The sequence below is a fragment of the Cetorhinus maximus genome, chromosome 7 (genome assembly GCF_964194155.1).
Source record: "Cetorhinus maximus chromosome 7, sCetMax3.hap1.1, whole genome shotgun sequence".
Taxonomy (NCBI): Eukaryota; Metazoa; Chordata; class Chondrichthyes; order Lamniformes; family Cetorhinidae; genus Cetorhinus; species Cetorhinus maximus.
The window spans coordinates 73,506,631-73,527,775 of NC_135885.1; the positions used below are offsets into that span (position 1 = coordinate 73,506,631).

At 44.4% G+C, this 21,145-nt stretch overlaps 1 protein-coding gene across 1 annotated transcript in view; it reads right to left on the minus strand.

Moving 5' to 3' along the window:
• The window catches only part of LOC144682415 (disks large homolog 2-like), a 1,267,833-nt gene that overhangs the window by 471,679 nt on the left and 775,009 nt on the right, over positions 1-21,145 (minus strand). Inside the window, exon 10 of the mRNA XM_078544824.1 lies at positions 14,416-14,540. Within this exon, the coding sequence (XP_078400950.1) occupies positions 14,416-14,540 (125 nt within the window). The remainder of the gene's footprint in view (positions 1-14,415; positions 14,541-21,145) is intronic.

Genomic DNA, 21,145 nt, shown 5'->3' on the forward strand with positions numbered 1-21,145 from the left:
AGCATTAAGCCTGGTGAACTAACTGTATGCCTCGTGGCTTACAGGGAGCAGAGACAAAGGAAAAAAAAGCGACGGAGGCACTTGGCTGGGCAGAGGGAGGAGCAGCACCCTCAAGAAGGGACAGCTGGGGTCCTGTGCATACCGATGAAGACCCACAGCGAACCATTGTGGGTGGGCACCTAGCTAGACTCAGCGTCTATAGATACATACAGATGGCCGAGAACCAGTGTTGCCGAAGATTGCGCATGTCCAGGGAACTGGACCAGGAACTGGTCGATCACATCTGCCACCTGCTGCAGGATTTGGCACCACAGGGACATGGAGGTCATTCACTGCCAGTGGCCATGAAAGTGACCACTGTGCTCATTTTTTACGCCAGTGGCTCCTTTCAGGGCTCCACTGTTGACCTCTGCGGGATCTCGCAAGCCTCCACACACAAATGCATCTAGGTTGTCATGGATGCCATCTTTGCGAAGGCACACAACTTTGTGCATTTTGCCCAGGATCAGGAAAGCCAGGAAGCAAGCGCGCTGAGATTTACACAGATTTCAGGTTTCCCACAGGTACAGGGTGCCATCGACTGCATTCACATGGCACTAGGATCTCCATGGCAACAAGTGATCAACTACATCAATCACAAGGGTTTCCACTCGCTGAATGTTCAGCAGGTGTGCAAATGCATCCTACAGGTCTGCGCTCGGTTCTCAGGGAGTGTCCACAATTCCTTCATTCTCAGTAGGTCTCAGATCCCTGACATCTTCCAGGGTCCACAGAGGGTGCAGGGTTGGCACCTCGGGGACAGGGGGTACCTGCGAGGACGTGGCTGATAATGCCTCTGTGGCGGCCTCAGAGTGCACCAGAGAGAAGGTACAATGAGGCTCATGCTGCAACTCGCACTTTGGTGGAGGAAACCATTGGGATGTTGAAAATGAGGGTGCCTGGACCGGTCTGGTGGAGCCCTGCAATACAGTCCACGGAGGGTGTCATGCATTGTCGTTACCTGCTGAACCCTTCACAATTGGGGCTGCAAAGCAGGGAGGAGCTAGCTGAGGAGGAGATGGAGGAGCTGCATGTCTCATCCGATGAGGAGGATGTCGATTGGGATGGGGGTGATAAGGCCCGTGAAAGCGAGGATGACAGCGATGAGGCAATCGCGTTGTCCAGGCAAGGCATGCGCACTTGGGAGGCCCTCATAGCTGCTAGATTCATGGAGGATGATGACGACGTGCAATGAGGAGACTCCATAGATCCTCACATTGCATCTGTGAACATTTCACTCCAGTCTGGCTGATGGCTCCTGTCATGGAGATGCAGTGGATGCCCATAGTCCTTACATTCCAGGAGGATGATGACAACGACATGCTGTGGGCACACTCCATAGATCCTCATGCTTGCTTATGTGAATGTTTGACTCCTGTCTGGCTGATGGCAGCTTATTTATGCTCTGTGAACAGGGTCATATCATGGAGATGCAGCATGGAAAATTTAATTTCTCCTGATCCTATGGCATCCATCATGAGCTGAACCCTTCAGGACCACCAGGATACAGATGCTGATGAGATGAGGGCCAGCTGCACCTCAAAGGTGCTGAGAGCACAAAGAGAATGACGCAACTCTGCGCTGCCGGCCCAGGGCATTCTGGCAGCAATGATATGCCCCATCGTGGTGCAGGCATGACTGATGTATCCAGTGACTGTGAAGGTGCACCATCAGTGTGCTGGGAAGGTTGCACAAAGCACAGGGGAGAGGCCCTGGACTGAGACACCTGCCTTTATCTTGTGCAGGAACCAAGGTTTCATATCTGAGTGACACGAACACTGTGTATCATAACAAGGAGCCATAGGCAAGGAGACATTCTTGGGAGTTTAGTTATAATAGTGAACATTATGTACAAGTGATTAACACCCATGCCTAGGCTGCGTAACTACATCTTCTTAACCTTCCCAACCTTGTCTTGGTGCTCCCCCGACATCCACGGCAGAAGTGGAGGCAGCCTGCTAACTACTACGCTCTGTCTGTGATGACCTTGGCAAATGTCCTCTGGAGGGCTGAGACCTGGAGGGCCCCAGCCTGCTTTCAGGGTACTGCTGAGTGGCAGTGGCACCCTCCTCAGCCTGTGGAGCTGCAGCTGCTGGGGACATAGGAAGAAAGTATTTGGATGGGCCAGACACTCCTGGAGTCACCTGGATGGCCCAGGGGTGTGCACCTGTTGATCCTCCTTCCTATGGGTGCCCGAGGGCCCCTGGCTGACTCCTTGAGGAAAAGGGGAAGTTGAAGTGAGATCGAGCTACCCCGTACCCGTCTTGTATTGAGCAATGGAGTTCAGCCTACGCAGCAGTGTAGGACTGATGTCCTGGACCAAGGTCTCCAAGGCGGCAGCCAACCTATCAGTGTTGACCTTGGAGCATTGGCGTGCCTGCACTATCACCTCAGACTGAAGGCGGACGGATTCCTCCAGCCTGCCTTGAAATCTGAGGAGTGCAGCGGACATCCCTTCCTGATGTTTCCAAGCTTGCCTTTGCAGCTCCAGCAGCTGAAGTAAGGCCAAGTCCAGAGGCTCGTCATCTGACTCGGACTCAACAGATTTCTGGCCTCCAACAGTCCTCTGAGCGCCAGAAACTTTGGAAGTCCGTGCCACCGGCTGCTGTGGATCCGACAGTGCGATGTGCTCACCAGATTGTGACCGCGAGGCTAAAATAGAACTAGGTCCCACTAAGGTGCATGTCTCTGCACTGGTGGGAGGGTGTGGGTGAGTGCTGTGATGGGTCTTCAATAAGGGTGTCATCAGAATCTTCTTCCGAGGGTTTCTCAGGACTTGACTTGAGGACCTCGATTGTGGACCTCCTTGGGCACTTCCCAGATGTGCCTGTAAAAGCAAGGAGAGATAATTAGTGGATGGCAGGTTACTGCAGAACAGGGGAACTGACTCACAGCAAGGTTGTCCAATGTATGTTGCACTGCTAGATCCTCACTTGGTTGAGCGCTGCCAACCACACCATCAGCACAGGAACGGTTCAGATCATCGCCGGCCAGCTGAATGACTCTATTTTCAAAGTCCGTGAGGACCTTGATGTCAGGCATTCCTCCACCAGTCTGCGACCTCTCCCGTTTGTTGCGTGCCAGCTTGTCCCACATGAATACAGATGGAAAGAGTGTAAGCAGGACGCCTGCCAGGCCAGATAGCAAGGATGCCTGGCTGTGTGTGCAAGTGGTGATTGGTGCCGTGGATGGATGAGGACATGATCCGCAAGGCAAATTAAGGTGTGTGTGAGAGAATGAACGGTGACGTCCCTTGAACTGGCAGTGAGTGATATCCCTGTGGATATGTGATGGATTTGTGAGTGTGTGAGTTGAGAGTGATGAGAAGGCTGACTTAAACTGGAGGAACGGAGGAGATCGTTCATCCTCTTTCGGCACTGGGTGGCTGTCCTCTTTTGCAGGCCGATGGTGCTGCCCACTGCTACCACAGCCTCCCATGCTGAATTAGTGACCTTACTCGCTGGTCTTCATCCAGAGTGGGGTTAGAGGACATCGCAGCGGTCCTCCACTGCATCCAGTAGGCATTCGAGGGAGGCATCGTTAAATTTGATGGCAGCATGTTTCCTCCTTTTGCAGCCATCAGTTCCCAGCAGCTTCCTATCCCTTGAAGTGAGTTAGCTCAGTGCATGGGCAGCCTTTAAATATGGCACCCGGTTTACTAAAGACTGAGTTGATGGCAGAGTGGGGGAATCAGAGCCGCACGCCAGCAACCCGGCGTGCTTCCTGGGAATGAATTATTAATGAGGCACGTGGTAATCTGATGTGTAATATATCTTTAAGGAGAACGTTATAATGGAAGATCACATGATCTTAGTATCCAATATAAGAGTAGCATGTGCTACCTCAGTCGTCAGTCGTCTGTAGTTAGAGTCAGTGGTGTAGAGACAGGTTTTGAATTGAAAGCACACAAGTATAGCTGCTGAATAGCTTTGTAAAGAAACAGAATGTGTTCCGCCTAAGAACTGTCTGCTGACCTACTCTGTCTATTGTATCAACTGAGCCATCCCAAAGCAAGCACGCGACCCGGATCCATAAGTCCCAACAGACTTGTGACCAGAATCCAACAAACTGGAGACCAAGAAAAAGCAAGAAAAAAGTGAGGAGAAAGCGAAGATACAATAAACTGGCTTTGAGAATAAAACAAGTTAACAAAATAAATCAAGTGAAACTAAATCAGGTTGTATCTCACACGTAATTTTAAGTAGAATTTCCATCCTAATCATGAAGCAATCCCCACAGAATGCCATAATTTGGAAGAATTGATCCTTTTGATCCAGCCATGGACGATTGGTCTCATTATTTTGAACGCCTCACATTTTTTTTTCCAAGCAAACGACATTGCGGGGGAAGAGAAGAGGCGAGTGATCCTCTTATCCATGTGTGGGAGTAAAACCTATGGATTGATTCAAAGTCTGGAGGCACCCGGTGCCCTGATTGGAAAAGTTTTGAGGAAATGGTGGACCTCGTAAAAGCTCATTACCAGCCAAGGCCCTCAGTAACAATGCAATGATTCAAATTTAACTCAAGGAATAGAGTCCAGGGAGAGTTGCTTGTTATGTGGCAACTTTGAAACAGTTGACAGAACATTGCAAGTTTGGTACATCTTTAAATGACATGCTCAGAGATAGTCTAGTGTGCAGTGTGAATCAGGACACGATTCAGAAGAGATTACTGTCTGAAACAAATTTGGATTTTAAGAAGGTGCTGGAGATAGCACTGGCCATGGAAAGCGCAGTAAGGGAAAGCCAGACAGGGAATGCAAAATAACGCCATCCTCCATGTTGGGCGGGAAGCCCCAATCAAAAAGGGTGCGAAAATGCAAGGCTCTGATGAGAAGTGGGGAACAGCCACCGTTAGCAGGCAATAAAAAGAAGTGACTTGGCAGCGAATACATGGAATAATGGCAACAGAGGTGGAAACAGACAACCTTATAATGGTTGGCAGTTTAAAAAAATTGAATGTTTTTATCGTCATCGAAACGTACACCTAATGATTCAGTGCAAGGAAAGAATCAGGCAGACTTTCAAACAAAAGAAAAAACCCTGTGAGATCTACAATGTAGAAGAGTCTGAAGTAACAGATTCAGATATTTATTCATTGTATAACTTGAAGGTTGGAAAAAACAGAGCCAATATATATAACACTGCAAGTAAATGACAGACCTATCAGCTTATCAGAATGGAAGTGGACACAGGAGTTTCCACTACAGTGATTGGTGAACACACCTTCAAATATTTGAATTATAGTGAACATAAATTACATTTGGAAGAAACTGATGCCAAATTAAAACTTTACACAGATGAAGACATCCAAGTCAAAGGCATAAGCAGAGTTACTGCCCATTACGGAAGCCAATCAGCAAAACTACTAGTGTTGGTATTGAGAGGCAGAGGACCAAGCCTGCTAGGACGAAACTTGCTGAGGGTAATCAACCTTGATTTGTCACAGAAATTCCAAAAGAAAGCTGAAAATGCTCCTGTTTTGGAAAAGGAGTGTTAAAGACCCAACAACCTAAAGGCAGGAGGTTTCAAGCAAAGGCACGGTAGGACAGCAAAAATAACTAGGAGAGACCATCCTGAGGGACAGAGTCTGGGTTGAGGTGAACAACCCATGAAAGAAAAGTGAAAACTTGCCGAAAGACCTTCACACACTACCAGTTTCCCTCCTAAGTATGCACCTCTGGACAAGTATGAGGAGAAACAGAAAGAGTTCTGCACTTCTATGAGTAAAATGAAGGATGAGTTGGCAGAGAAGACACGACAATACTTAATTTTCTAGGAGGCAATGCACCAATGCAAAGAAAGAGATGGAAGAGCTAAAGAATCAGCTGCACGAAGCTAAAGAGGCTTTGGAGACAAAAGTTGCAGAATTTTCCAAGAAGCAGATAGATGATGAAATTCTGGGAAACTCAACCGCTGAGTTCACTCAAAATGAGCTTGCATCTCGGAGTAGTCTCGCCAATATGGAAGTCGAAAAGAAGGCCGAAAATAAAGTTAGTGTCTGAAAGAAGAAAGCCCATTGAAAGAAGACACAATAACACAAATAATATTGTTGATGCTGGCAGCATTTGAGTATACTTTCAGCCACAGGCCTGGAACTCAAATTGTAAATGCTGATGCACTTAGTTGTTTGGCCTTACAAGAAAAAGATGAGGATGTCCCAGTTGCACAAGAACTAGTTTTATTGTTGAACTTCTTAGATTCATCATCGTTATGTGCTAGACAGATCAGAGACTGGACAAGTCGAGACCCAGTCTTATCCAAAGTACGTGAACAAGTTCTTCATGGTTGGTCACAAGAGCAGATATCTGACGAAATGAAACTGTATTTTAACAGAGGACATTAAATAACCAGCCAAGATGGCATCTTATTATAGGAAGCATGAGTGATTGTTCCTCCAAAATGAAGAAAGCCAATGTTAATTGGACTACACAGTACACATCCAGGAATTTTCCGAATGAAGACCATAGCACACAGCTATCTATGGTGGCCTGGGATAGATAGAGAAATAGAGAGCTTAATGAAGAATTGTGTGGAGTGTCAGCATATGCAAAAGTTACCTTCAACAGCTCCATTACACCCTCAGGAGTGGCCAAGAAGGCCATGGGTGCAGTTACACATTGACAACATGGGACCTTTCATGAGAACAATGTTTCTGCTTATTGTTGATGCCCACTCAAAATGGATGGACGTTTATATGAGGTGAAGTCACCAACGCTTTCTGCTACAATTGAGAAGCTACATCAAAGTTTTGCCATTCACAGACTACCAGAAGTGGCCGTATCTGATAACGGCATTGCATTTACGAGTGCTGAGTTTCAACAGTTTATCAGTCTCAACGGTATCACTCATGTAAAAACTTCACCGTACCACCCTTCCTCAAATGCACTGGCTGAAAGGGCAGTTCAAACATTCAAGTCAGGAATGAAGAAATTGACTGGAGATTCCATAGCAACAAAGGTAGCATGCTATCTTTTCCATTATAGGACGACCCCTCACACAACAACAGGTGTCACACCTGTGGAATTATTGATGAAACGCCATCTCAGGAGATTGAGCTTAGTAATGCCAAATTTAGGGGGGAAGATGCAAAGGAGTCAGGGGAGTCAGAAAACTAGACATGACTGGCATTATCATGATAGGAAGCTTACCGTAGGAGAGGCGGTATATGTGAAGAATTTTGGAGGAGGACCAAAGTGGTTATCAGGTGAAATAAGTGCAGTGACTAGACCTCTTTCTTACCAAGTGAAGGTGGATGACCAAGTCATATGAAGACATGTGGAGCATATAAAGAGGAGAGAAACAAATCACCAAGAAATTATTACACCAGTGTTCACGATCGAGTCAACACTTCTGGTTGAGAGAACTCAACCGAGTACAGATGTGTCTGAAGGGTCAGCTGTGCCTGCAAGAGTTGAGGAAACAGAATTGTAGGTGCCCACAGAAGAACCTGATGTTCAGGCAGCTCCAGAAAAGGATGTTCCTGACAAAGCATCTGCAGTGAACATCCAAAAAAGTCATGAACACTATGCTGTCAATTTTATTATCATCTGTAGTATCGGAGGTGACAGTTGCTGTCCTTTTAAAACTATTCGTTTTCTCCTTGTCAACTTGGGATGAAAAATTTACCCATTGCATCATCTCTTGGACATGCTTCATCCTTGTGAAAGTACGGTCCTGTGGGAGTTAATGTTGAGTCCCTCTGTCCCCTGACAAATATTTGTATGAGCTTTGGCAGTAACTGTCAAGAAGCTGATTAGACAACAATTTGGGATTTGGGCGGTGGGGGAGGTGCGGAGGGCAGAATTTACAGTGAAGCTGAATCCTGTTCTCACCAGACATCCACTATTTCAATAGAGGACATTGGATGATTTTATCTAACCCTAACTCAAAAACACTGAGACCAGCTGTAGCATTCCTAACAGCAAACCATCTGAAATTAACAAACAAAGCACAGATTTCCTTAGTTTGCATGTTGAACTACTATCTGAGTAAACTCACTGAGCCATTGAGTGCAGACAGTTGCACATTAGTCCATAATTTTAGTTCCCATTGGCGTCGGGCATCATAGCAGGCGTAAGTGGACAATATGGTGGGAAGGCCAAAAATCTGTTTCATGACGTTGTGAAACCAGTTTGCAATCATCCGGTCCACCTGTCAATGGCGGGCCGCGTTTCCCGCTGTCAGACATCGGGAACATCATTTTAATTCTTCTGCACATAATTATAAACCCTGCCTGCCGGAATCATCCCCCCACGCTGGATCATCCAATGCAATCACGCCGACATGTTTCACAACTGAACATAAGTGATGTGCACTTGGCGAGCTGCGTTTCGTTTGGGACTTCGAGGATTGTTTGCCTACCTTGCTTCGGGCAGCATTCATGGTCATCAATGCCAGGCTTCGCAGGCAACACCGCACCACTTTCAGGGGGACTCATGGGCAGGTCTCTACCTACCAGACCAGCCATAAGGCAGGGGTGGCATTTCAATGGCTGCAGGGCTAGGGCTTGTTTGGGGAAGGGAGGGAAGTGGCCTCAAGCAAGGGGTTGCAGGGTGAGGGCTGTGCTGGGGAAGGGGGCTAACCCAGGGTGTGTGTGGGGGCACATGTTGATCTTTGCAAGTGGCCTCAATATGGAGATGTGAGGGTGTGTGTGAGAGAGCGAGTGGTAATGTTGCTTGAGCTGGCAATGAGTGAGATGCCAGTGAATGTGTGATGGCCTTTTGAGTGTGAGAGTTTGGAGTGATGAGATGATTGCCTTACTCTGGTGGCATGGATGAGATCATTCATCCTCTTTCTGCACTGGATGGCTTCTGTGCAGCATTGGCATTGACCACCACTGCCACCACCTCCCAAGCCAGAGTGGTGAGATTCCTGGACCTCTTGCACCCAGAGCGAGGGTGGAGGACATCATGGCGGGCCTTCAAAAGGCATTCCAGTGACGGGTCACTGAACTCTTCCTGGCTTTCAGGGCCATGTTTTCACTGGAGCAGTCATGAGCTGCAAGTATTGAGAAAAGTGTGCATAGCTACAGTTTAGATATGGCACCCAGAATGACGAAATGGTGTGATAACGGTGTGGCAGGCGATTCAGAGGCCACTCACCAGTGAGATGGTGTGTTTCCTATGGCTGCATAACTAATGAGGTGGGAAGCAGATGATACAACGTGAAATGCCGCCATTGCGGCTGACGGGTAAAGCGTCCTTTTTCCCGCCTGCTACCACATTTAGTGCAAATCTGGAATGATTCTGCCCTATCTCTTTAGCTTGCATCAGATTTACAAAGGGCTATTTGTGCAGACAATAGGTGCATCTCACAAGCGAACTGGAAGAGAAAAATAAATACCATCATCCATCATTTTGTTAGGAAATAGAGACAGTTTAAGTAAGTTATATTTGTATTTGTGGGTATTAGAAATGAGTTTTAGCTTTAAAGTTTAAGTTTGATTTGTATTTCTGTATTTGTGTGTTAAGAAAAGGTCAAGTTGAGTTTTAGTTTCACTTTAAAAGGTGCCTGCATTTGTAATGAAAGTTTTACAACCCCAAAGAGAAGTTAAGCAAACATAAGAGTAGAAAAAACTGTGCTGTTGCCTTGCAACAGGGGTCTAGAGAGTTAGGCCCCTCCCACACACAAACTGAAAAAAAAAGTCTTGAGTTCTGTTGGGAGCAGCTGCCAAGCAGAAGCAGCCTAGAAGGCTCAGGTAGCCAGTTCAAAACCAAAGTTGGTCAAAAGAGGCTGCCAGAGAGAGACTGGAGCAAAGGGGCAGATAACAAGTCCCAAGCTAAAGAAGAAAGTCCCTAAATCCAGGGGGGTGGAACAGGAAAGATCCCAAGCAGACCTTCTAGACAAAGGAAGCTCAGGAATCTGGCAAGATCCTGTTAAGTGAAGTTAAGAGTGAGGAGCAGAGAAAGGCTCCAAGTTTCATGCTTAAAGAGACAAACGCTACAGGGAGCAGATTTAAAGTGAGAACAGCTTGTGTGAAGTCAGAAGGTCCAAAGGGACAGCTGAAGGTCTGTAACTCTGCTATAAGCATGTGAAACATTGGTGTACTGTTGATGGCTGAGTCGGCGAGAGAGAATGTGTGGAAGAAAGCTTGAATGCATGTGGTAGCCCAGGGGAGAGGAACATCGGAAGGAGAGTTCGCAACCCTGGAGGTGGACCCTTGCAGAGAGCGTCTGAGAGAAAATATCAGTTTGGGAGAAGGTTCCAAAGCAAGTTCTTTGAGAGTGGAGATTGGGACCCTCATGTGAGGGACAGAGCTCAGTGAGACAGGTTGGCTCACAGTGTGACAAGCATTTGGGGGTGGGGGGGGGGGGGGGTGAAGGAGAGCCATAGCATCTGGTTGAGGTGGCATCTGTCACTTGGTCTCAGAGTGTGGTGTGTCTGACCACAGGTTGCCTATTGGTTTATATGGACTGTTTACTTACTGTGAACATTAGAATATAAGATATATTTTGTAACTTGTGTTGTCCTTACAAATCTGCATATATCTATAAAGGTATAGCTGTGGGTGAAGGAGTATTGTAATATAGTTCATCTTTTCTTGTTAAATAAATGTTTTATTGTTTTGTTAAAAGTTCATTGCCTGACTCCGGTGACTCTGTTCAGTAGCCACTCTCCACGTATCTAAACGAACAAATAAAAGTTAGGATCTATCAAGCCAGGTTCCACCCTGGGATCAGGCTTGTCCAGTTGTAACATCAGCTGGGATCATAACAATTTAGTTCACAAATTGCAATTTGATTTTTTAAGCAACATGTAAGCAGTCTTTGTATCAAAGAATATTTCAGAATATTAATTTATATTTTCTTCTCTTCTTAGGCAGTCCCTCAAGATTAAGGATGACTTGATTCCACTCCAATACGATCGGTTCTGAAATGGCTCATAAGTTCAGTGCATAATATGCAGACTTGCCACATGCGGGACAGGTGGTGCTTGAAGAATTGGGTAGATGGATTGTTTGGAGGTGTGTGCACTCCCTCCAATGCCTCGACTTCACCTCTGCATGCTCCCGACAAAATCTCTCAATGTGTTTGGTGCCTTCCCGAATGAGACTTCTTCATCTTGGTTGGTCACAAACCAGAGTCTCCCATGAGCCAACAAGTATTTTTGACCTCTTCAGGGATGCTTTGAGGACATCTCTTAAGCATTTCCATTGCACTCCTGGGAGTCTCTTGCCATGACTGAGTTCCGAGTAGAGCAGTTGCTTCGGGAGTCTGGTGTCAGCCATACGAATGACATGTCCCACTTAGCAGCTCACTGCTGGGCAAGTTGGTTTAAGAGGATGCTGCTGTTAGGCCGTCTTTCTTGCCATAGATTTGGAGCATTTTGGAAGGCACTTCTGGTGGTCCTTCTCCAGTGCTTTGAGGTCCCTGCTGTAGATGTGTAGAAACAGCACAGGAGATCTAACAAATCGTGAACACCAACAACATGCATGGTTTCTCCAGCACTGTCAAGATGATCCATGGCCCAAGCACTCAAGGGCCCACCTCACTGGGAGCCAAAAATGAGATGAGCTCATCAAGGACAGGGAAGTAGTCAATGCTTGCTGGAGAGAACATCTTGAAGACCTCCCTCAACCAAGACTCTGTCTTCGACTTGAACATCCTCATCTCCAGTCATCAATACCCTGTCCGCACAGTCTCAGCACTACCCCAGTCTGGACTGAAGTTGAAAAAGTAATTCGAAAGTTGAAAAACAATAAAGCCCCTGGAGCAGATGGAATCCGGAACCCTGCTGAAATTATTAAACATAGTGGAACTACACTCCTGGCATAGCTACACAACCTCATATCCCTCATGTGGGAAGAAGAGCACATACCAGGGGATCTCCGATGCTGTGATCATGACTATATTCAGGAAGGGTGACAAGTCTGATCATGGTAACTACAGAGGAGTCTCCTTGCTGTCTCTCACAGGAAAGGCCATTGAAAAGATCCACCTCTACCACCTCCTCCCAGTGGCCAAGGAACTCCTTCCAGAATCGCAGTGCAATTTTCGCCCATTGAGAGGCACCACAAATATGATCTTCACTGTATGGCAAATTCAAGAAAGTGCAAGGAACAGCATCAACCACCGTGCATGGCCTTTGTTGTCCTCACAAAAGCCTTTGGCTCTTTCAACTACCAAGGCTTATGGAGTATCCTCCTCAAAATTAATTTATAATAGGACAGCCTGCAAACACTGATAGATATTACCTGCTCTTGCAGAAGTTTCATATCAAGGCCAAGTTCATAATATCAAGGCCCAGCTGTTAGATTGTTACTGGCTGACTGGAAATGGAGAAGGCACTAATCCAATTTAATGTTTGCTGTGTTCAACATTGATTTGAAGAATTTCGCTATTATTCACTTCTGCAGCTTCTAAGCTTAACTTACAACTAACTGCATGCTTTGAGAAATTGTCCATAATCTCAGCACTCACATATTTCTGTACAGGAAGGGGAATGAATGCTTTTAAAGTTCAATTAAGAAGTCAGTCAGGGCACAGGCAGAATTTAAATGCTGTTATGTGGTTGGAAGAACTGTTTTTCATTCATATATGGCATGTAAAGAATTGCCTCTTAAGGATTCAACAGCAGAAAATACAATGTTTAAAATTTAACCAAAACGCAGTATCCTTTATCTTTTATTTCACAATTCACATAAATGTAATTTTAGTACTGGGACAATAGCTCAGAATTTGCAAAGTTTTAGATGACAAAATATCAGCGTTTGCTGTCATTACCGCTCTGAAACCGACTGTAACTTCAGGATTTAGCACAAGGGCAGATGAATGCAGAAATCCTGAGGTTGCGGTTTGTCTGTCACTGCTTCATCTATCTGCACTATTATACAGATGTAACATTACTCATGTCTCTGGTATTCTATATCAGTTAATCTGTTTTACAGTGTTATCTTCAATTTTCCCTTATTTTTTCAATTATGGTGCACTAATATTAATTACTTATAGTTCTTAATTAATAAATAAACCAATAAATCCTATATAATATCTTTATTATAGCATACTTTGTATTTAGATACCAAAGACAGGATATAGAATACCCGACAAAGTGTCACATAAAAGGCGGTTTAACAACATTGACGCTCACGAAATAGGAACATCAATGTCAAACTGGATTTTAAAAATTGGCTTCAGGACACAAAAAAGCAAGACGTGGTAAATGGTTATTTATCAGATGGGAACATGGTAGACAATGGTGTTCCCCAAGGGTCAGCACTCCAGCCACTGCTTTTTTGATATTTATAAATGACTTGGACATTTGAATAAAGAGTAAAATTTCAAAATTTGCTGATGTAGCCAAATTTGGAGGAGTGGCAAACAGTGAGGGTGATACGAATCAACTGCAACAGGACATAGATAGGCTAACAGAATGGGCATACAAGTGGCAGATAGAATTTAATACAGAGGAGTGTAAGGTTATGCATTTTGGCAGAAGGAATATAGTGAGGCAATAGAGACTTAATGGCACAGTTCTAAAAAGGGTGCAGGAGCAGAGGAACCTTAGAGTGCATATACATAGATCTTTGAAGTTGGCAGGATGTATTGAGAGATTGGTTAGCAAAGCATATGATATCTTGAGCTTCATTAATGGAGGCATTGAGTACAAACAATGGGAAATTATGCTGAACATTTATAAAGCTCTAGTTAGGCTGCTACTAGAGTATTGTGCCCGATTCTGGTCACCACACTTTAGGAAGGATGTGGGGATCCTTGAGCAGGTGCAAAAGAGATTTACCAAAATGGTTCCACAGATGAGGGATTTAAGCTAAATGTTGAAAAAGCTGGGGTTGTTCTCCTTGAAGCAAAGGAGATTGAGAAGAGATTTGACAGAGGTGTACAAGACTATGACAAAATTAAGTGAGGCAGACAGGGAAAAACTGTCCCCATTAGCTGATAGTACAAGGGTAAGGGGCATAGATTTAAGGTTTTGAGCAAGGTTTGCAGGGGAAATGTGAGGAAGAAATTTTTTATGCAGCAAGTGGTAATGCCTTGGAACTCGTTGCCCACGAGAGTGATAGAGGCAGAGATCATCAATGACTTCAAAAGGAAATTGGATAGGCATTTGAAGGAAATAAATTGCAGGGCAGGGCCTCGGGGATAGAGCAGGGCAATGGGACAGACTGCATAGTTCTATGGAGAGTTGATATGGACCAAAACACCTCCTGTGTCATAATGACTCTATGACTCTATTTAAATTACTTTATAAGTTGTCTGTATGAAAAGGTTAACAGTGAGGGGCCATTGTGCCAACAGTCGGAACTTTACGTTATGCAATTCCAGCATTTTCTGTTTTTAATTGCAACCTATATGTTTTCTATACTAGTTTGCTCAAAAACAATTGCATGTATTAAAAAATATTCATCTGAATAGTTTACCTGAGCCGTCCATCTTCAGCTGCTGCTCCACCGGGGATAATTTTAGTAATAAATATTCCAGGGTCATCTCCAATATGAGGATTATCTGTGCCTCCAGCAATACTGAATCCCAGGCCAGAGTTACCCTGTCAGACAAGGAAATGGTAGAATGTAATTTAACTACTTATACTGACAAACTCAAAAGTTAAAATCTATCAATAACAAAATTGCATGCTCCAAAATGAGCATGTTGTGAAGTCTGCAAGGCCAATTTATTACAAATGCTCTCAAATAGTCTGTTGGTCTGTGTCTATCAAACAGTCTCACAAGGCTTTTAAGGAGACAAGGTAATGAATGCATTTGCTGATGACAAATGCTTAGCGCCATTTGTCTAATATAGGCAGGTGTCCATATAAGGGTCATGTAAATAGTGGGGACTATATTAGTGAAGAGCAAGGAGTACAGTTAAAATTTTTTCACTGTCATTCAGCAAATAAGACATTATCTTTAAAATCTAGAACAACAATTTTTATTGTTAATTTACCTGAAATAACTAAGCAACACAAAAAGCAATTCGGAAACATTCTGGGGCTGAGACACACGTTCGGTTTTCTGGGCCCAAGACCAACTCTGCCCCTGGGTTGATAGTCAGTGAAAAGCCCCCACGATTACCTCAACCCAAAGGACGGCAGTTACAAACAGTTCCTTTGACAGAGCATATGCAAAAGCATGCTGCCTCCATGTCGTGCTCAGCCATAAGGGGAGCACCACATAGAAGCTCACGTAAAATATAATAGAAATTGCAAGAATCCCTAGGGATCTCACTTGGCTGGCTTCATGTATTTATCTGTAAATACAGTATGTCGCAATTGAATGAAGGATCTTATGTTGGCGATCTCATAAGTGTAATGTGGTTCATTCAAATGCATGAGTACGAGAACCATGGATGCCATGGAATCTGCGATAGAGCAGCAAAGTCCAGGAGTTGGTTGCATGATGGCTGTGTTGCAGACATGATGGGGAGGGCTGTTGTTAGTGAAAGATAGCAGCATTTGTTCTTTTTGTCAAAGGAGGCAGGATGGAAACTCCAGAATGCAGGAGAGGTCCTTCTCAGGTGAATCTGGCATGGAACAGGGTGCCCTGTGCGTCCCTGTCATACACATCTATCTGCTGATTCCTCAGCTGTGCCTCAGCATGGAGTGCTTGCTCTGGGCGCTCAATTTCTTCATCATCCTCGGCCTCCGAAGATGCCAAATGCTTATGGCCTTCATGTTGCTCCAGTTACTCTCCCCTTTGCATCGCCACATTGTGCAATGCATAGCACATCATCACACTGCCACAATAACTTTGACGGGCCGAACTGGAGGGCACACAGACTAATTGAGTCACTGGATATGCCTCTTCAGGAGATGAATGGTCTTTTCGATGGTTGTCCTGGTGAAACAATGGCATCAGTTGTACTGTTCCTTTACCTCTGTCCATTAACTTGTGGTCATCCAAAACTCTACTGCCCATGTCCAACAGCTTGAGCTCCCAATGCAGCTTTCAGACTTTAGTGGAAGCTGCTGCTGCTGCACTTGAAGTTGCAACATCAGCCATTAGATGCTGCAATTATGGTTGGATCCACAGGTAAGTGGACAGAGTTGGCTATCACTTACACACTGAAAAGGATGGGCCTCAAGTTGTGCAAGGCCATGTGCTAAGTTGATGTTGGACTACTCCATTCTTCTTGACATTGACCACACACTTTCTGGCAGACTTCCCAATTTACTTATAAGCATTTTGTTATGCATACATATCAGCATTCTTCTCTAAACTGCCCCATCAAAATGCTCGTCTAAGTCCTCTGCAGTGGAACCCTTGTTATCCAGCAAGCTGGCACCTGCACTCTCCTTGTCACCTGCCCTGGCTGCAGCACACTGTCTGTTGACTCGCTATGTATGGATCCTGCCTCTAATCTATACTCTGAGATATGCACAGTGTCAGTATTCGAGCTGGTGGCTGCAAATTTGAAATCAGGTGCTGGACTTCAACATCATTCTGCTTGTAGTGTTCCCCACTTCCTGGCCAGGTTGGATCGCCTGGGTTTCTGAAAGTAAAACCCCTCAAAGGTGGTGTAGGGAAGGGATGGAAATGAAAAGATGCATGTTTATATGACCTGCATGATATAAATCTGAAGAGAGTGTGAGATGAGGACAAAGTAGGGTCTCAGAAAGAGGATTAGGCATTTTCAATGGCTTCAGCCCTAGTGTTAGCCAAGGCCTCAGCAATGGCCATTCCAATAATGGCCAGCACAGTCTCGTCCATAGGGGTTGAGCTGTGCAAGCACATCTGTCCCTCTCCAGTTAGCATTTGCTGCAAGTGTGGTGCAATGTGTTTGGCTGATGTGGTTGCCACAGTTGAATAGCTGGCAAGCTGTGACATGTGGGTGTGAGGCTTGCAGCAGTGCTTAGTGCATGAAGGTGAAGTGAGGCTACATTTGTTAGGCATGAGTCCTGATTGATAGAGATTATTGGTAGATGAATGATGGATTGTGGTGATTTGCACAGTGTCTGAGGTGTAGTTGGTAGAATATGGCATTTGAAAGTGCATTAATTGACCTATACCACTCATCTGAAGTCATTAATTTCTTGCGACACTGCACCAAGGTCCTCAGGGCTAGGCTGCTGGCATTAACTTCCACATCTATCTGCACCACTACCGTTTGATCTTGTATCTGAAGGACCTCCAAGATAGAGGACATGTTTCCTTCTTGCCACTTCCCCGCCAAACATAGTGTCAGAAAACCTTGGAGTCCGCACTCTTCTATGCTATGCTATTTTTCAATATTTCCCAGATCAGATTCATTTCCTGCATGGCTCCCAGAACCTGTTCCAACAACAATGCACCTCTTCTCCCACACTTCAAAGTGCAGACGAGTTTTAAGCAGTACAGCCTAGCTTCATCTTCTGCTAGCAAGTTTTGATTTTAGGCCCCCTACTGACATGAACAAATGAACAGCACGGTTAGCAAGCAGCAATCATTTAATTCCTCTGCTGCCTGCATTACATCGAACAGGCACGGGTAATTGAACATCACAAATCCCTGTGCTTGTTTTTGGGGGCTATCCAATTTAGCTCTCAGTCTTATGTTCAAGGCACTTAAATAGTTAAAGTATGTTGTGTTTTTCTTCACACTGTACTGTACCACAAGGTGACTGGTTCCCTTTTTAGAACAATCCCTTTCAGGTTAAAAGAGGATTGGAATAAATCATATAAAAAGAAAAATAATGAAGAGGGTGTCTTTTCCTGTTCTTCCTTTACTATGCAAAGTTGCATTTGCTGTCTCAGCTACATTTGGGAGAGTATAATAACAAGAACAGCTGTAAAAGTTTCAGGTTATATATTTTCAGTTTTTATCATATCTATCAATAATGAATGTTGTGGCATTGTACAGAGAAAAAATGTTCTCTTCTTGCAGTAGTCTCTGCTTCTTTCCCACTGCAATATTTTAAGGGTGCTTCTTACCGTCTTTTTCCTGCCATTTTTCTCACAAACTTTTGCCACTGTGGACTCTGCATTTCTGATTATCTCTAACTCTATGTATGTTCTCTCTCCCTTTTTCTGAAGGTCTATTCTTTCTTTTATCTCCTCTTTCTTTTGTATGTCTCTCAATATCTATATCTTTTACTCATATTCCTGTGCTGAGATAAAGGATTTCTACCTTTTACCTTTAATAGCCCCAGATTAATAGCACGATAGGGTCAAACAGGTACTGGGCAGAGGTAGTTTCCAGAATCAAGAGGTGTTCCAACATGCAGGTGAGACACTGTGTGACTCAAGTTGGAAAGGATGGGTGGAATAGCAGGCAGAAATGTTGTGGGCTGGGAAGGAGCGGTGGGGTCCGGGAGCATTGAGGGGATTCCAAAAGAAGTCAGACAGGGGATTGAGTGTTTAAGTTTGAGATACTTTGGATGCGAGGAGAATGGAAGCACTTGGGGTGACAAGGAAGTGTCAGTGGGAGGAGGAAGAAAAACTCATCAGTAGGTTAGGAGGCCAGGCCCACTCATGGCATCAGGCTGGTATTTGGGGTACATTTGGGTAATGAGAGCACATGGGGGCTGTAGCATAAAGACATGGAGTAACTGAGATATGGGAATACTCAAAGTCAGGGGTACCAGGTTAAGTGTACTTGATGATGGGCCATGGAAACATTCTATTAACATTGTCTCTCCCATTTATTTCCTCCCCTTTTCACCTGACCGTGTATGACTCTCATGTGCTTTGATGATTCCAAATATAGCCCCGTGTTCTGAAGTGGAATATATGTCAAGTCCTGGGAGTAGCTGAGCCCAAGAACCAAGCAATAATTCTAACCAGAAGCATGGAAAACAGTTGATATGAGGGAAGCAAAGATGTTAAACAGGAGTGTGTCCTTGAGATGGAATCAAAGTCGTTGGAGGCAAACCTGGGAGCTGCAATAGGGAGGGAAGCATAGAGCTGACTGCCCTAATATTTACCAGGGCATGTCAGACAGTTGTTTGTGCAGAGAAGTTGCACATGCAGTGAGCCCAAAGAAAAGCTGAGCATAGAATGTGCAGAGGAATGGCAGCTTTAAAGCAGAGTGGGACGCTAGCCTGAAGCTTCTAAGAGAGAAGCTTATCTGGTGACAGCAAATGGTATGTATTAAGTGGCCTGATGTGAGAAGTAAGAGAAATATGCAGTAGAGTATGTAATTTTTGATTGGTTAACTTCCTGTGCAATATGGAAGGTATGTCATTTAATAAACAATGCATTATATAATTTCCTGGGTCTCCTGTGGTGTTGCTTAAGGAGAAAATAAATGTTCCTTTCTTCCTTTATAAATCTAATTCAGTGTGATGCAAAGGAAGTGCTGCACTGTTGGAATCATTGCTAACTAGCGGCACTTACTCAGTAATAACCTGCTCATTAATGCTCAGCTTGTGGGCCTCTCTGCTCCAGTCCTCATTATAGCTTCAGTTCAAACATGGACAAAAGAGCTGAATTTCAGAGATGAGGTAAGAGTCAGTCCCTTTGGGGGACTGCAGCATTTGACCAAGTGTGGCATCAAATGGCCATAGCAAAACTGAAACCATTGGGAATTGGAGGGAAAGCTTATGACTTTATGGAGTTCTACCTAGCACAAAGGAAAACGTTTGTGGCCTTCGAAGGCCAATCATCTCAACCTCAGGACATGGAATTATAGAATCATAGAATGGTCACAGCATAGAAGGAGCCCATTCGGCCCGTCATATTCTTGCTGACTCTCTGCAAAAGCATTTCACCTGGTACCACCCCATCGCCTTTTCCCTACATATTTTTTCTCTTCAGATAATGATTATGTTTTGTTTTGAAAGCATGACTAAATCTGCTTCCACCATTCTAGCAAGCAGAGCATTCCAAATACTAACTACTCGCTGCCTAAAAAAATTTTTACTCATGACCCCATTGCATCTTTTACAAACCACCTTAAATCAGTGTCCTCTGGTTCTTGATCCTTCCACTACTGGGAACAACTTTCCCCATCTACTGTCCAGATCCCTCACGATCCTGAACATCTCCATCAAATTTCTTCTCAACCGCTCCTTCTCTGAGAAGAATGGCCCCAGCTTCTCCAATCCATCTCCATAACCAAAGTTCTTCATCACTGGAACCATCCTCGCGAATCTTTCTGCACCCACACTGATACCTTCACATCCTTCCTAAAGTGTGGTGCCCAGAACTGGACATGATACTTAAGACTGTACAAGTGTTTTATATAGGTTTATCATAACTACAGAAATAAAAGCAAAATACTGTGGATGCTGGAGATCTGAAATAAAAACAAAGTTTTTCCAGTGCTTTTTGTTTTTATTCATCATAACTTCCTTGCTTTTGTATTCTATGCCTCTATTCATAAAATCCAGGATCCCGTATGTATTATTAACTGCTGACTCAACCTGCCCTACCACTTTCAATGATTTGCACACATATACCCCAGGTCCCACTGCTCTTGCACCCCCTTTAGAATTGTAACCTTTATATTATATAGCCTCTCCCATTCTAACTACCAAAATGAATCACTACACACTTCTCTGCATTAAATTTCATTTGCCACTTCTCTGCCCATTTCACCATCCTGTCTATGGCCATTTGAAATTTAATAAATCCTTCTCAGAGTACACTTCCAAGTTTTGCGTCATCTGCAAATTTTGAAATTGTGGCCTGTATACCAATGTCTAGATCATTATTATATATGAAGAGTAGGGGTCCTAACATTAATCTCTGGGGAACTCCACTATAAACCTTCTTCAAGCTCGAAAACATTCTGTTCACCATTACTCTGTTTCCTGTCACTGTCAATTTTGTATCCATGTTGCTACTGTCCATTTTATTCCATGAGCGCTGACTTTGCTCACAAGTCTGTTTTGGGGCACTATATCAAATATATTTTGGAAATCCATAAGCATCACATCAACAGTATGTACCCTCATCAAAAAACTCAAGCAAGTTACTTAAACACAATTTTCCCTTAATAATGCATGCTGGCTTTGCTTAATTAACTCGCATTTGCCCAAGCGACTGTTATTTTTGTCCTGAATTATCATTTCTAAAAATTTCCCCACAACTGAGGTTATACTGACTGGTCTTTGCTGGGTTTATCCGTACACCATTTTTCGAACAAAGGGTGTAACATTTGCAAATCTCCAGTCCTCTGGCACCACCGCTGTACCTAAGGAGGATTGCAAAATTATGGCCAGTACCTCTGCAAT